The 13,314-nt window shown below is 36.4% G+C and overlaps 1 protein-coding gene across 4 annotated transcripts in view; it reads right to left on the bottom strand.

The window, feature by feature from the left end:
* Positions 1-4,083: 4,083 nt before the first annotated feature.
* LOC150106194 (LIM domain-binding protein 2-like) overlaps positions 4,084-13,314 on the bottom strand; it is a 607,136-nt gene continuing 597,905 nt past the window's right edge. For 3 of the 4 annotated variants that reach the window (XM_090393030.1, XM_090393031.1, XM_090393032.1), the window contains one exon: positions 4,084-4,749. In XM_090393030.1, the coding sequence (XP_090249156.1) occupies positions 4,411-4,749 (339 nt within the window). In that variant the 3' untranslated portion in view covers positions 4,084-4,410. The remainder of the gene's footprint in view (positions 4,750-13,314) is intronic. The other variant, XR_016548352.1, reaches the window with a different exon arrangement.

The following is a 13,314-nucleotide window of genomic DNA, read 5'->3' as shown; positions in this document are numbered from 1 at the left end:
CCTGGTACATTCCTTCAAAATACGTGGTGATATATTATCAAGTCCCACAGCCTTATTAACACCAAGTTTGCTAGTTCCCCATATACCTCTTGCTCACTTACTGTCAGTCTTTCCTCATCAACTGCTCTCAAACTCTCCATGATGTCATATTCACAAGAATGAAACATTTATGAATTGCTCATTAAATATTGCCCAGCTACCTTCAACAAGGATTGAAGGTAGCTGGACAAAGCAACAGTTTTTTTTTTTTTAATGCAAATATGTATTCAATATTTTGTGACATAAAAGTGAGTTACTGGATAAAAAAATAAGCTATTGTGATTCAGTAATTTGCAGTTATTCATACTAGTTAAAATGTTTTAATCTTGGCTATATAATGTGATCCAGTCAGCCACCCTGCCACTGAAACACGAGCATCCTACTAGCTTAATTTCTGAGGGCTGGCATTTTATGCAGCCATAAACAAAATTTATTTCAGTTAAAATTCTTAGTGAAAAAACTACAACTATCTCTAATCCAGGGTATTTTAATAATATGGTGATGCTCTATTTTGCCATTTGTATATGGAAAGTATGGCTTCTGCATTCTAAACACCACTGGTGAGACCTCAATGAAGGTCAAAATCTGGATAGTGACCGTCCACGTAACACAGGCACATTTTCCTAGAACTCAAACAATTTATAGATAACAAAAAGATTAGTAGGCAGCAAATAACACTGTGAGTAGATGACAAATAGTGGCATTGTGCGCGTAAATAGACTGAATATTGTAGTGGTGGGTTGTGTGCAATCCTGTGATGAGTCCTCGGAAGTGACATAATTATGCATATCTGAAATGGGGAGATATGCATTATGGGATAATATGGGAATCTGATATTAAGTCAACAGCCTCTATGTACAAGTAACTTATGTAACTGTGTTTGCTCATTCTTAGATGAAGGATTAAAACAAGAATATAATTCAAGGTATATACATGTTTACTTTCTAACCAAGCAAAAACTGTGTGAAATGTCTATGTCCTGTATGCAGTAAGACATACACATACACAGTCATCCTTCGACTTGCATCGGGGTTCCGTTCCATCCGGCAGGATGTAAGTTGATACATTAAATACACAGTTATAGGGGTTAGGGACTTAACCGTAATAAGTATAGTCATTTAAAACTTTTACAGTCATTTTTAAATCTTGCAAGAATATTCTTCCTATGTGAAGGACCAGGCTGCAGCTTTTCTGGTTTAACCTTTTGTTTTTTGATGAAAATGTCTGCTCTGCTGTGCTTTACTTAATTCCTCTTCTTTTTTATAAATTTGTTTATAGCAAACAAACGCATCATGTACTTTCCTTTCTACTAATCAGTAGCATTCAATATTGGGGTTCATGTCTTCAGCTATTTTGAGAACATCACTAACTTAAAAGAACATTTCTGCAAGACCTTTCACTGTGAACTGTTTAACTACCTCTTCTTGTTTCTCTTTTTCCTTTTCTTGTTCTTCCTCTTCTGCAACATTATGTTCCTCCAGTTTGACCAGTTCTTCGTTGGTCAACTCTTCACGGGCACTTTCTATGAGTTGAACTATGTCGTCATCATTCACTTTGAGATTCAGATTGTTTCCTAGGCCCATTATTTCTTCATGCAATTTACAAAGGTCTTCATTTTTTTCAAAACTTCCAAAATCGTGCACAAACCTTTTTAATGTCTTTTTCCATATGCCATTCATACACTGAGAGGTCACTTTGTCCCAAGCCACAGCAATATTTTTAATAGCAAGGTAAATATTGAATGCTTTGCAGAATTGCACAGAAATGGCTTGTGAAAAGTTCTCTGTAGATAATACGCCTTAAACACTGAAAGAACCCCCTGATCAATTGGTTGGATCAATAAAGTAGTGTTTGGAGGGAGAAACATGACATCGATCTTTTATCTAGAATTAATAAAATTTTAAATTCTACATTTTCTTTCATACAATAGCTTTCCATTTCACTTGCATAACAGTTGATTAAGGCATCATCAAACAATTTTTTGAGTCATCCACAACTTCTTATTGCATGAACTGGAAGAGCATACTCTTCCAGTTCATGCTTCGATAATGAACTGGAAGAGTATGCTTCGTAATGTTTTTGAAGGCTCGTGGATTCTCACTGTGCCATATCACAAATGGTTTCAGTTTATATCCAGCCACACTGCCCCTAACATAATCGTAATATGATCTTTAAGAGCATTGAAACTAGGCATAAATTTTAGTGGATGAATGTCCGCTCGGACATTTTTTACCAAAACAAGGTGGTCTCATCAGCGCTTACAGATTCACCATACATTTTCACATTATGCTGAACAAAATGCTGCTTGAATCTCATCAACCAACTGGAAGCAGCATTGAATTCATAGTCGTAATCGAGCCCTGCTTTCTCCTTCAATGTGTTGAAGAGACTCAGTGCCTTAGCAGTTATGGTCATAGTGCTAAGGGGTATGAACTCTTGATTCAGGTCCACCATGATGCAAGTAGCTTTTCCATATCACCGATAGGACCTTGTCGTTGCTTCGTCACTATTATCGATTTGATGGAAGCAGATCCTTTCACAGCCTTTACGATTTTATCCTTCTTTTTCAAAATGCTGTCACTGTAGAATGAGACCATCCAAAGTCATGTGCGATCACAATGACAGGTTTACCAGCTTCATGTTGCTTTATAACTTGCAACTTAGTTTCAAGATCAATTGCTCACCTCTTTATCTGTGATTCTTCACTAAGTTTTTTGATTGGGCATGTAGGAGGTCATGTTGCACAAAATATTGTGAAATATTTAACAATAAATACACAAAAACCTATTTCTCAAACTCAAAATCAACTGAGGAACTGTTGAATATACATGCCGATTACTGAGGGAGGTTGCCACTGAATGCACTGTTGTCACTGTACATGATGCACTGTTGCTAAATGGAAACCTTTTTACTTTACGCTCGCTTGCATCTTGTTTGAAAGTATAGTCGAAAATGTTATTTATTTCCTTATGAGATCACAGACATATCTTCAAATACGTAAGTTGAGGGATGACTATATTTATGTTGAATATATTGTATATATTCATGGGGTTTTCTGTCCTTCAACCTTCTCTGTTAACCATGAAAACTACAGAAATTGTCTGGAGTTGAATGGCAAGTATTTATCATAATGTATGTAACAACATTTTTATGGATGTAATTGTGTTATTTCTGCATGCCAAGTGGAAAATTAAAGGAAGTTAAAAATGAACTTTTATAAAATTAAATTTTAATGAGCTTTTTCTGAATTCTTTTACATTTTAGTAAAAGAATTGCTTGGTAAAACAAATTTAAAAACTAATCCAATCCATATATCACTAACATATATGAATACTGCTTTGATCATATATTAAAATCAAAATAATTCTGACTGACCATTCAGCAACTGTGCAGCTTATCATAATTCTGAAATAAATATTACTATATTTCTCTGTAAACTTCTTTAAAATTATAAGTTCCAATTTTGCAGATCAATATAGTTCAGATATAGTATCTGTGCCATTCAAGTATATTTAATTCAGGCGTATCCTAATTAAATGGATGACCATTCAAGTTGAACTGATTATCTTCTAAATTTTCAATTTATAAACTGTTTACTTGGTCAGTTGTTGTAACTATATTAATAACATGGAAACAGAATTTTATTAACAAAATAGTATACTAAAAATTAATTTTTGTTTTAAAAAATGCTATGAAACCAATACAACTTCCTAAAATTCATCTGCAATTAATAACTTTTTACCCCCTCATTATGTCCTTTAAGTAAGATAAAATTTCACATGTTCTTTCTAACAGATATAGATATTTAAAAATAAAATAATATTCAGTCCTTAAATGAAATTAATTCCTAAAACTTGAAAAAACCCACAGAGAAAGAAATAATATAATAATGTCTTTTAAAAGATACTAAAGTGAAATAAGTTGGTCATAATTTTCTGTGTGTCTTAATAGAAATATAAGTTGTTTGAGGACAAAGAAATTTCTCTGCAACACAAGTCAAGCTTGTTTTTAATAAACTTTGTTCTGCAAAGATTAACTACCATATGGTAACCAAACACTTTAATAATTTAATGTCAAAGATAATATCTACTTACATATTTAGAATTAACTACATGCATTCATGCAAAAATTGATGAGAGATGATAGAACTTTTTTTTGATTGTGAAATAAACAACTATGCAGTTCTATGTGAAACTCTAAAGGGCTCTGAATAAAATCACGAAGACAATATATTACACCAAGGTTGCAATTCAGTGAGTTAGAAATCCCACTGAATCTTCCAGAAATGAGCTGTACAAAGTTATTCTTTATGCAGGTTGAACAGTTTCATGAACTGATTATGAAAGAAGTTTCCACCTATTTATAAACCAATTACTGGTTAAGGGTTGGAGATGCCTTCTTTTCTTCCTGATTAGCAGGTTGTGATGGAGGGGGTGCTCCTGTGTTAGAAGCGTTACGCTCTGAAGGCTGAGAGGCACTAACAGGAGGACCAGACCATGAACTTGATGAAGGAGGACCACCTGTAGTACTTGGGACTGATGTTATAGAACTGTTTGTGAAGTCATCACTCTCTTCAAGACCATTTGCAGCAGCGGCGGCAGCAGCAGCTGAAGCATCATATTGGGTATTCTCCAATCTAGTAATAAGCCTTTCATCTTCATCTCCAAATTCTCCTCCCATCAGAGAAGGTTCACCAACTACCATTACATCCTAGAAAAAAGAATAAAATAAAAACGGAATCACTACAAAATAATGAACATTAAGTTTAATTAAAGGTGAATTTTAAAACTCATTATTATTTTAATATTTACAATAAAATTAATAAGTAATAATAATAATAAGTAATAATAATAATAAGTAATATTTATAAAATATCATTATTTTATTATAAATATTACCACTTCTGAACATGCACCAAGTCTGAAGGTTAACAATTATCCATTTCAATTACTAAACAGTGTTAACTTAATACCACATATGAGTTTATTAAATTGCTGATATTTTTCTAGATTCCAAACTTGTAGCCTCAAAGCACAAAAAACACTTGTCATATACAATCAAGTAACTAACTCTAGAAACAAATCAAAATTGTAATGGTAAAAGAACTAAACATTCTATCACGCATCTACGAATGGATATAAAGTAGTTTACAATTGATGAACTGAAGTTGATCTTAAAATGATCATCTACCAAACTGTTTGGTGAATTACAAAAACAATACTTGGTAAGGTTCACAGGAATATCTCACAGATAATGCCAACTCCTAAAATAGTCTCTCAAAGCTCATAATGGCTTTTTATCTAGTAATGTAGTTTTTTACATTTCATCCTGGAAGGGGAGGGCATCTAATGCATGGTCTTTAGTTCTGACTTGTCATAATGATATTGCATGTGCATCTTTGATATTCCTACATACCATAGTATGGTAAGCTGCAGGTGTAGCACAAAGGACTTTACACCCTCCTAGATGCATTCAATTCAAGGATGGAATTTGTTTTTTTATTTATTTTTTTTTAAGAGGAAGCATGCAGTAAGCAGTTCATAATATGGTAGAGGTTGATTTACTGTGGTTGTCTATACAGAAGTGGAAGGAAAAGACTAATACCAAGAGGTCTGCCTTATCTTTGGGGGATAGCCTAATGGTATCATCAAAACGTGAGAGGTAGAAGCAAAGGCAGAAGTTACACCCAACAACCCAAGCAACAGACCAGAAGGTCATCATGTTGGAGGCTTAATGGATTTTTTACAACACTCAGAAAGGATTAAAACAGAATTTAATACTTCCTATATTTCGTCCTAGTCACTAGGACATCTACGGGGATTACAAAAACAACTAATGTAACATAACCACGTGGGTGACAGTAAAGTCCTGTCTAGGTGGAGCACCCTCTACGGGTGGTTGTAGGCAGCATGGAATGTAAGGTGGGACCTTTGGTGATGAGTGTTTCCCAAATCCTCGGAAGCTTATGCAACCGTATTTATTAAGATTTGGTTGATTTCTGAGAGCTGCTGCTGCTGCTTCTAAGAATAGTCTCTCTTTCTTGAATTTGCTGTGGTGGAGCATGGTGGTTTTCTTCCATGATATCCTGTGGGTGGTGTCCAAGACATGGTCAGCCAAGTCTGAAGGACCATAATTGTGTTTACAGATGAAAGACTTGTGTTCCTCCATGCGGATGGATGCTGATCTGCCTGTCTGTCCAAAGTACGCCAGCTTACAGGAACAGGGTATTTTGTAAACTCCAGGCAGAGAGAGAGGAGGGAGCTGATCTTTCGTAGAACGGATAAGAGTAGCAAGTTTGCGGTGGGGCTTATATGCTGTGTGTAGGCTGTACTTTTTTTAGAATCTTGGCTATTTTTTCGGATGTGCCACGGATATAGGGTATGGTGATGGCATTTTTAAAATCTTGTTGACGAGAAGGACTGGGAATGGGGGAGGAAATGATTATTTTTTTGATACTGTGATCGCTGTAGCCATTGGAGAGGAAAGTGCTGTGTATGTGGTTAAGCTCAGTAGTGAGGGTGGTTCACTGGAACAAAGAGTGTGGGCTCTCTTGGTAATAGACTACTCACTTCCACTTCATTCACCACAATTCCCGTATAATCTACTGGTTTATTCGTTTCTGCAATGTCACCACCTGAATGATATATACTTGCAAAGTGCTCACTCAGTAACCCAACTATATCAACTGATTCAGTTACCTCCCTACCATCGGCATTCTTTAAAATCATTCTGCCATGTACATTTTTCCTTTTACTTGCTACATATCTAAAAAACTGTTTAGGATTCTCTTTAGCCTGCATGGCCAATGTTCTTTCATAATTTTTTTTTGCTTTTCTTACCACACTCGTTACCCTTCTGGCCTGCGCTTTATACCGTTCGTGTGCCTGCCGGTCACCTTTCTCCTTAAATTCCCTCCATAGTTGTTTCTTTTTTTGCAGCTCAAGCTTAATGGCGTTATTCATCCATTTAACCCTTACTTGATTTATTATTTGGACTCTAGGTATACAGTCAGCCATTGCTTCATGCAAACACTTAACTGCCTCCCATGCACTATCAACTTCTAGTCCTTGCAGTTATACATGCCATGGCACTGAACCAATCAAACTCCTAAGCTTGTCATCTTTCCAGCCTGATAATTCCACATGTACCCTGTCTTAATTGAAAATTCCACACCTTTAGCCACCTCCCAAGTCGAGACCCTATGATCACTCTCACCAATTGGTGGCAATGTGGTCATATTTGTTACAGCTAAATCCTCAGATGTAATTACTAAGTCAAGCAGTCTCTGACCCCTAGTATTTTCCATTACATGCTGTCGCAGATAGTTATCCCTTAATAACCGCATAAAATCCAATTCCTTCCTCCCGTGTGTCCTCTCCTCACTCCAATCAATGTGACCATAGTTGATATCTCCCATAATAATTACCCTCCTTCCACTCATTTCTTCTATTTGTTTATGAATAGTGTCACCACCATCTTTTCCATCACCTGGTCTATAGCAGCACCCAATTGTATATTTAGTTCTACTAGCCACAATCTCACACCAAATGGCCTCAACTGTGCTCTTTTCTCTATCCTGCAATTCAACTTCTATTCTCCTTGGCTGTAGCTCATCAGCTATCATCAACAATACTCCTCCCCCCCATTTTATTCTCCCTGTCATTCCTGAATACACTATACCCATCACATTCAATTCCCACTAGCTATATCATCTACAGTCAGCCATGATTCACTAATACCAATAACCTGTGGTCTATTTTGTGTGGACTAATTTTAAAAAATTGCCGTTATTCCTTTCATAATTTATCAAGTGATCCGTGAAAAACTAAATTTTGGCTACCAAGGAATTTTATAATTTCAATCAAGCGTTCTAAAACAGTTATCCAGTGTTTCTTTTCCATTTCATACATGCTTTCAGTCTGGCAATCAATAGTAGTTTTGTTTTTTAAATTTTTATCAAGTACTTCAATTTTAAGAAATTTTTCATGTGAGTTAAACTAGTCTCATGTCTATGCAAAGTTGTACTTACATTTCTCCAATCATTATAACCCCCTACAAGACTACTTGATTCAGTAGGTGCGAAAAGTTTGCGACAAAAGCAAAAAACAGAATTTAAAGTTTCGGAATAAATGAGCCATATTCTTGACACGAGCTGCCCATTTTCCACTGTTCTATTATAGTACGTGTCGCCAAATTTACGACCGTATATATATCTCTGGGATATATTATATTTTTCTTTTGAACAGGCCTCATTTCAATTAAAACAACTCATAATTTTTCATCAATATTTCCCCATTCACCTGGATCTTCTAAATTTACAGAGACTAACAATTTGTTAGTTTCCTGGTCAACTACAACTAAATCTTCTCCTAACTGTTTTTCACTTAAATCATGCATCTTGTTATCATGTTCAATAGTTGCAATAGTACTTTCATGAAAACTGGATGATGTGCACGGTTCGTCAACTCTGATTTCTGATGTATCGAGTTGGTTACAATCTGCATCAGAATATTTTAATATTTTAACAAATTTATTAAGAGCCCCAGTTTGTTTCTTAATATCTGGTTCTTTCGCAGCATGACACTTATGATTTTGTGCACCAGATAACTTTTTTAATTTTTGATTCCATTTCTATTTTATACCCACAAGAAATTATTACACAACACGACATAGAGACGAAATAATAGTCCGCACTGCACTACTGTCAGTAGCCTACTGAGATGCGTACCATATGACTGGTTAACTAGCAACAAATGTTTTGTACGAAAATTAGTTTCTGCACATAAAAACCATTCACCATTTCACTTTAGATAGACTGCAGTAGACACAACATTCTGAAGGCAAGCATTTAGCCTGCTCTCGATGCACAATTGTAAACAGCCGGCTGATCAAAGAGGCGGCAATATACATTTTTTTTTTTTAAATTTTTATTCAGTGTATCCAGCCTTATTTATTTTAATATTAATCATTCTAAGAATTTTTTGTTTTTATGATAAAAATTTTGTTTCTTAAAAATGAACTTATGAACCATGCCTCGACGGCAGCTCCCCTTCGTAGCGGCGCCTGCATGCACCGCATGCCCGCTTCCACCGGCCCTGCATGCCACTACCCCCATGCCACAGGAAAGAACATATGAAATGGACAAATGGACTACACTCCACATCTGAACCCAAGACCAATGGGGGGGGGGGGGTGATCGGTATTGTATGCCGGTATTATACTGTCTTCTTCTCACTCCTTAGGATCCTTCCCCACTGCAAGACTTTCATTAAATAACTACATCTAAGGCTAAATTTTTGAACATTCTTTAAAAATATGTGGCAATATGCCATCATTCCCACAGCCTTAATAACATCTAACCCAAGTAACACCTCTGATTCTTTCTTCTACATGTTGCACAGAATCATTCACACCTGTATGATATACACTGATGAATTGTTCATTAAATAATTCCACTATATCATTTGCTATGGTTACTCTGCTACCATAACTATCCAACAGTGTCAACCTGCCATAATTATTTTTTTTCTTTTGCTTGCCACATAGCAGAAAAATTACCTTAGATCAAGCTTTGACCTGATTGGCAATCTCCTCCCTTTTCATTTTTAACCATGCTTGGCAATTTTGCCACCTGCAGTTTATATTCTTCGTGCATCTGTTTACTAAAAACTTTATTGTACCTCCTCCATAACTTATTTTGCAACACTGCTAGCTTGATTTCACTGTTCATTCATCTCACTCTTACTCTGTTTACGAGGGTGGTCTGAAAAGTTCTTGACCTAACCAAAAACTTTTCAGAAAAATGAAAATACAAATTTATAATTTCAAAATTATTTTTCATTTACAAATAATCTCCCTTAAGACTAATACATTTATTACAGTAATGCTCCAGCGCCATTATCCCATTCCTGTAGTGGTTCTCAGTAAGATCTACAAAATACCCCTCTGCAGCTGCAGTCACCTCTTGATTCGAAGAAAAACACTGACCAGCGAGGAAGAGTTTTAGTTTTGGGAAGAGATAGAAGTCAGAGGGAGTCAAATCTGGGAAATAGGGTGGATGTTCCAACAGTTCATGCTGCAGATCCCTTAATTTTTCCATTGCCAAAACACCTTTGAGAGGAGGTGCATTGTCCTGATGAAAGATGATTTTTTTTTCTTCTGCAAACTGAGTCTTTTCTCACGAATTTTTTTGTCTAGTCTGGTTAAAAGATCGGAGTAATATTTCTGGATTATTGTTTTACCATTTTCAAGATAATTAATAAACAAAATGCCTTTAGCATCCCAAAACACCGATGCCATGACCTTTCCTGCTGACGAAACCGACTTTGTCTCTTCTTTGGCGCTGAACAACCAGCTTCTGTTCACTGTTTTGACTGCTGTTTGGATTCTGGTGTTTAATGGTGAATCCAAGTCTCATCCATTGTAAAAAATCGACACACAAACTCAGTTTTATTCTTGTTAAAATGCTCCAAGCACTGTTAAGAGATTTTCATGAAGTGCATTTTTGATCTGCTGTGAGAAAGCACGGGCAACCATCTTGCGCAAAGCTTTTTCATTTGCAATTCTTCATGCAAAATATATCCTACACGTTCTTTTGAAATGCCTATAGTCTCAGCAACTTCATGCACTTTGACTTTGCTAGTCATCCAATACCATATCGTGCACTTGATCAATGATTTCTGGTCTTGTTATACTTTTTGGACATCCTTTGCATAGATCATCTGCGAAGCTGGTACAGCTATCTTTAAACTCGGCAGCTAATTTCTTAATTGTAGAAAATGAAAGGGAAGAGTGCCCATAAACTTTTATAAACTTCGAATGAATTTCTTTTGCCGTTAAACCTGCTTTTACATAGAATTTTCCATACGATACTCGATTTTATCGAGTATCATGCGGTTTTGCTTCATACAGTTTTGACTTCATACAGCTATATAAAACAAACTACTTGATAGAATGACTTGCAATTTCATATGGATACTTATGATAGATGTACCAACTTATAAAAAAAATAATCTTGTCGATAGTGTTGGCATCTATGGTCGAGGCCGAGAACTTCTCAGACCACCCTCATATTTGCTTAACTCTTTTGATGCAGCTATGCATTGCATGGGAAATGATAAGGCAGTATCAGCATCCTTTAGGTACAACTCAAACCTAATATGCTAGTTGGCTTGACTACAGAGCTTCTCATAATCACCTTATAGTTTCATATATAGGCCTTCTTGATAATAATTTTCCTGTTTGACTACCCTCCAATCCAATACTTCAAGATCACTCTCACCAACAGGTGGCAATGTTGACACTTCATTCACAACCAAATTCTGTGAGGATATCACCAAATCCAACACCCCAAAACCTTGTGTTGCTTCCATGACATGATGCTTAAGATAGTTATCCCACAGGAACTCAACAAATTCATTCTCCCTTCTTTTCAATCCATATTCCTACAATTAAAATCTCTCATTAAGATTATCTTCCTTTTACTTGTTCAACTAACTTGTCTAAACATTTCATACTTAATGCTCTCCACATTCCTTGCCATATAACAAGATCCTATTAGATATACTATCCTATTGATCTCAACTTCAAACCAAAGAGCTTCAAAATATTCATGTGTACAATATTTTCCACTTCCACTCCTGAAGAACACAATTCCTCTGTTATTAATAACAGTACTTCCTTCTCCTCTCTTTGGGCATACTGACTAAATCAATGTGATAGAAACCCAGCCCCTTTATTACTAATACTCCTTACATTAGTATACAAATTTAATAATTCCCTACTCTTTGAGGCCATCCTGCAAACACCATCACTCCAGTCCCACAAGCTGTGGGACTGGATGGTATTTCACCACGGGATTTGAGAGAATGTGCTAAAGAACTGACAGCTCCGCTGACCTGGCTTTTCAATGAAAGTCTGGCTATAGAAAAGTACCCAAGGAATGGAAGGAAGGTAAGATAGTGCCATTGCATAAGGATGGTAGCAGACTGGATGCATCTAACTATAGGTCAGTTTGTGTTTCATCAATAGTTGTTAAGGTACTGGAGAAATTAGTGAGGGACCACATACAGTGTTGGGCAGATAAGGGTAATGTTATCTGTGAGAGTCAACATGGATTTGTTAAGGGGAATTCTTGCTTTAGTAACATGATTGCCTTTTATAATAAAGTGACAAGAGCTGTTGGTGAGGGAAAGGCATATACTGCCATTTTTTTGGATTTTGCAAAGGCATTTGACAGGGTGCCTCATGATAAGCTGATATTTAAGTTGAAGCACATGGGTTTAGATGTTGTCAAGTTAGTCAACTGGATTCAGGATTGGCTGTCTGATGAGTATCAGAGAGTTGTGTATGGTGGGGTAATATCAAGGAGGCAGAAGGTTACAAGTGGGGTTCCAGAGTGCTTGGTACCCCCCACCTCCATTGTTTAACCTTTATATCAATGGATTGCAGGGGGACAGTCAGTTGTTTGCAGATGATACAAAGCTGGGAAGAGTTATTAACTGTCAGATTTTAGGGAAAGACAATGTATACTAGAATATTAATTAAAAAACTTTAATTAATACTTCCTATATTTCGGTAATGTTACATTACCATCTTCAGGGAACATAAAAATAATGATAGGCACTAACACTAAACGAATATGGCTGAAGAAAACAACTGAAGTCAGTCCTAGAGTCCCAAAGGCCCCCCTAGTGGGCTAAATTGGCTTGTCTTGGCTATAAGGCTGGCTTTCTTAGAATGCAAGCTTCCCATATTTGGGTCAGTCTCGTGCATCCAGATTTGTTGAGGCTTGAGGAGTTTTTTTAGAGCTGAGGCTGATTCCAGATAAAAACTCTCATATTTATACTTGCTGCAGTGAATAACAGTGGCTTTCTTCCAGCGTATTTTGTGGTGGGTGCCCAAAACATGGTTAGTAAGTCACGAGTGTCTGTAATGGTGAAACCGGATATATAGTCCTCATGTTCAGATATTCTGATATTAGCTGTCCTCCTGCCTGTTTGGCCGTAGTAGGACGGTTTGCAACTACAAGGGACCTGATATGCTCCAGGTAGGTCTAGGGGAAGTGGCTGGTCTTTGGTGGAGCAGATGAGAGATGCCAATTTTTTATATGGTTTATAACATGTTTTCAGGTCATATTTGTTTAGGATTTTTGTTAGCTTTTCAGAAGTACCCCAGATATAAGGAATGGTGATAGATTTAGAGTAATCTCTGTTATGGAGGGGGAGGGGGTTGTGGTTAATTGGTTTTAATATTTCTTGGGGTTGTAGCCATTGG

This window comes from Typopeltis vanoorti, chromosome 5 (genome assembly GCF_054136105.1).
Source record: "Typopeltis vanoorti isolate ZY-2024b chromosome 5, IOZ_Tvanoo_1.0, whole genome shotgun sequence".
NCBI classification, from domain to species: Eukaryota; Metazoa; Arthropoda; class Arachnida; order Uropygi; family Thelyphonidae; genus Typopeltis; species Typopeltis vanoorti.
Note: the sequence above shows the minus strand (reverse complement) of the source record. Positions and strands in the feature narration are given on the sequence as shown.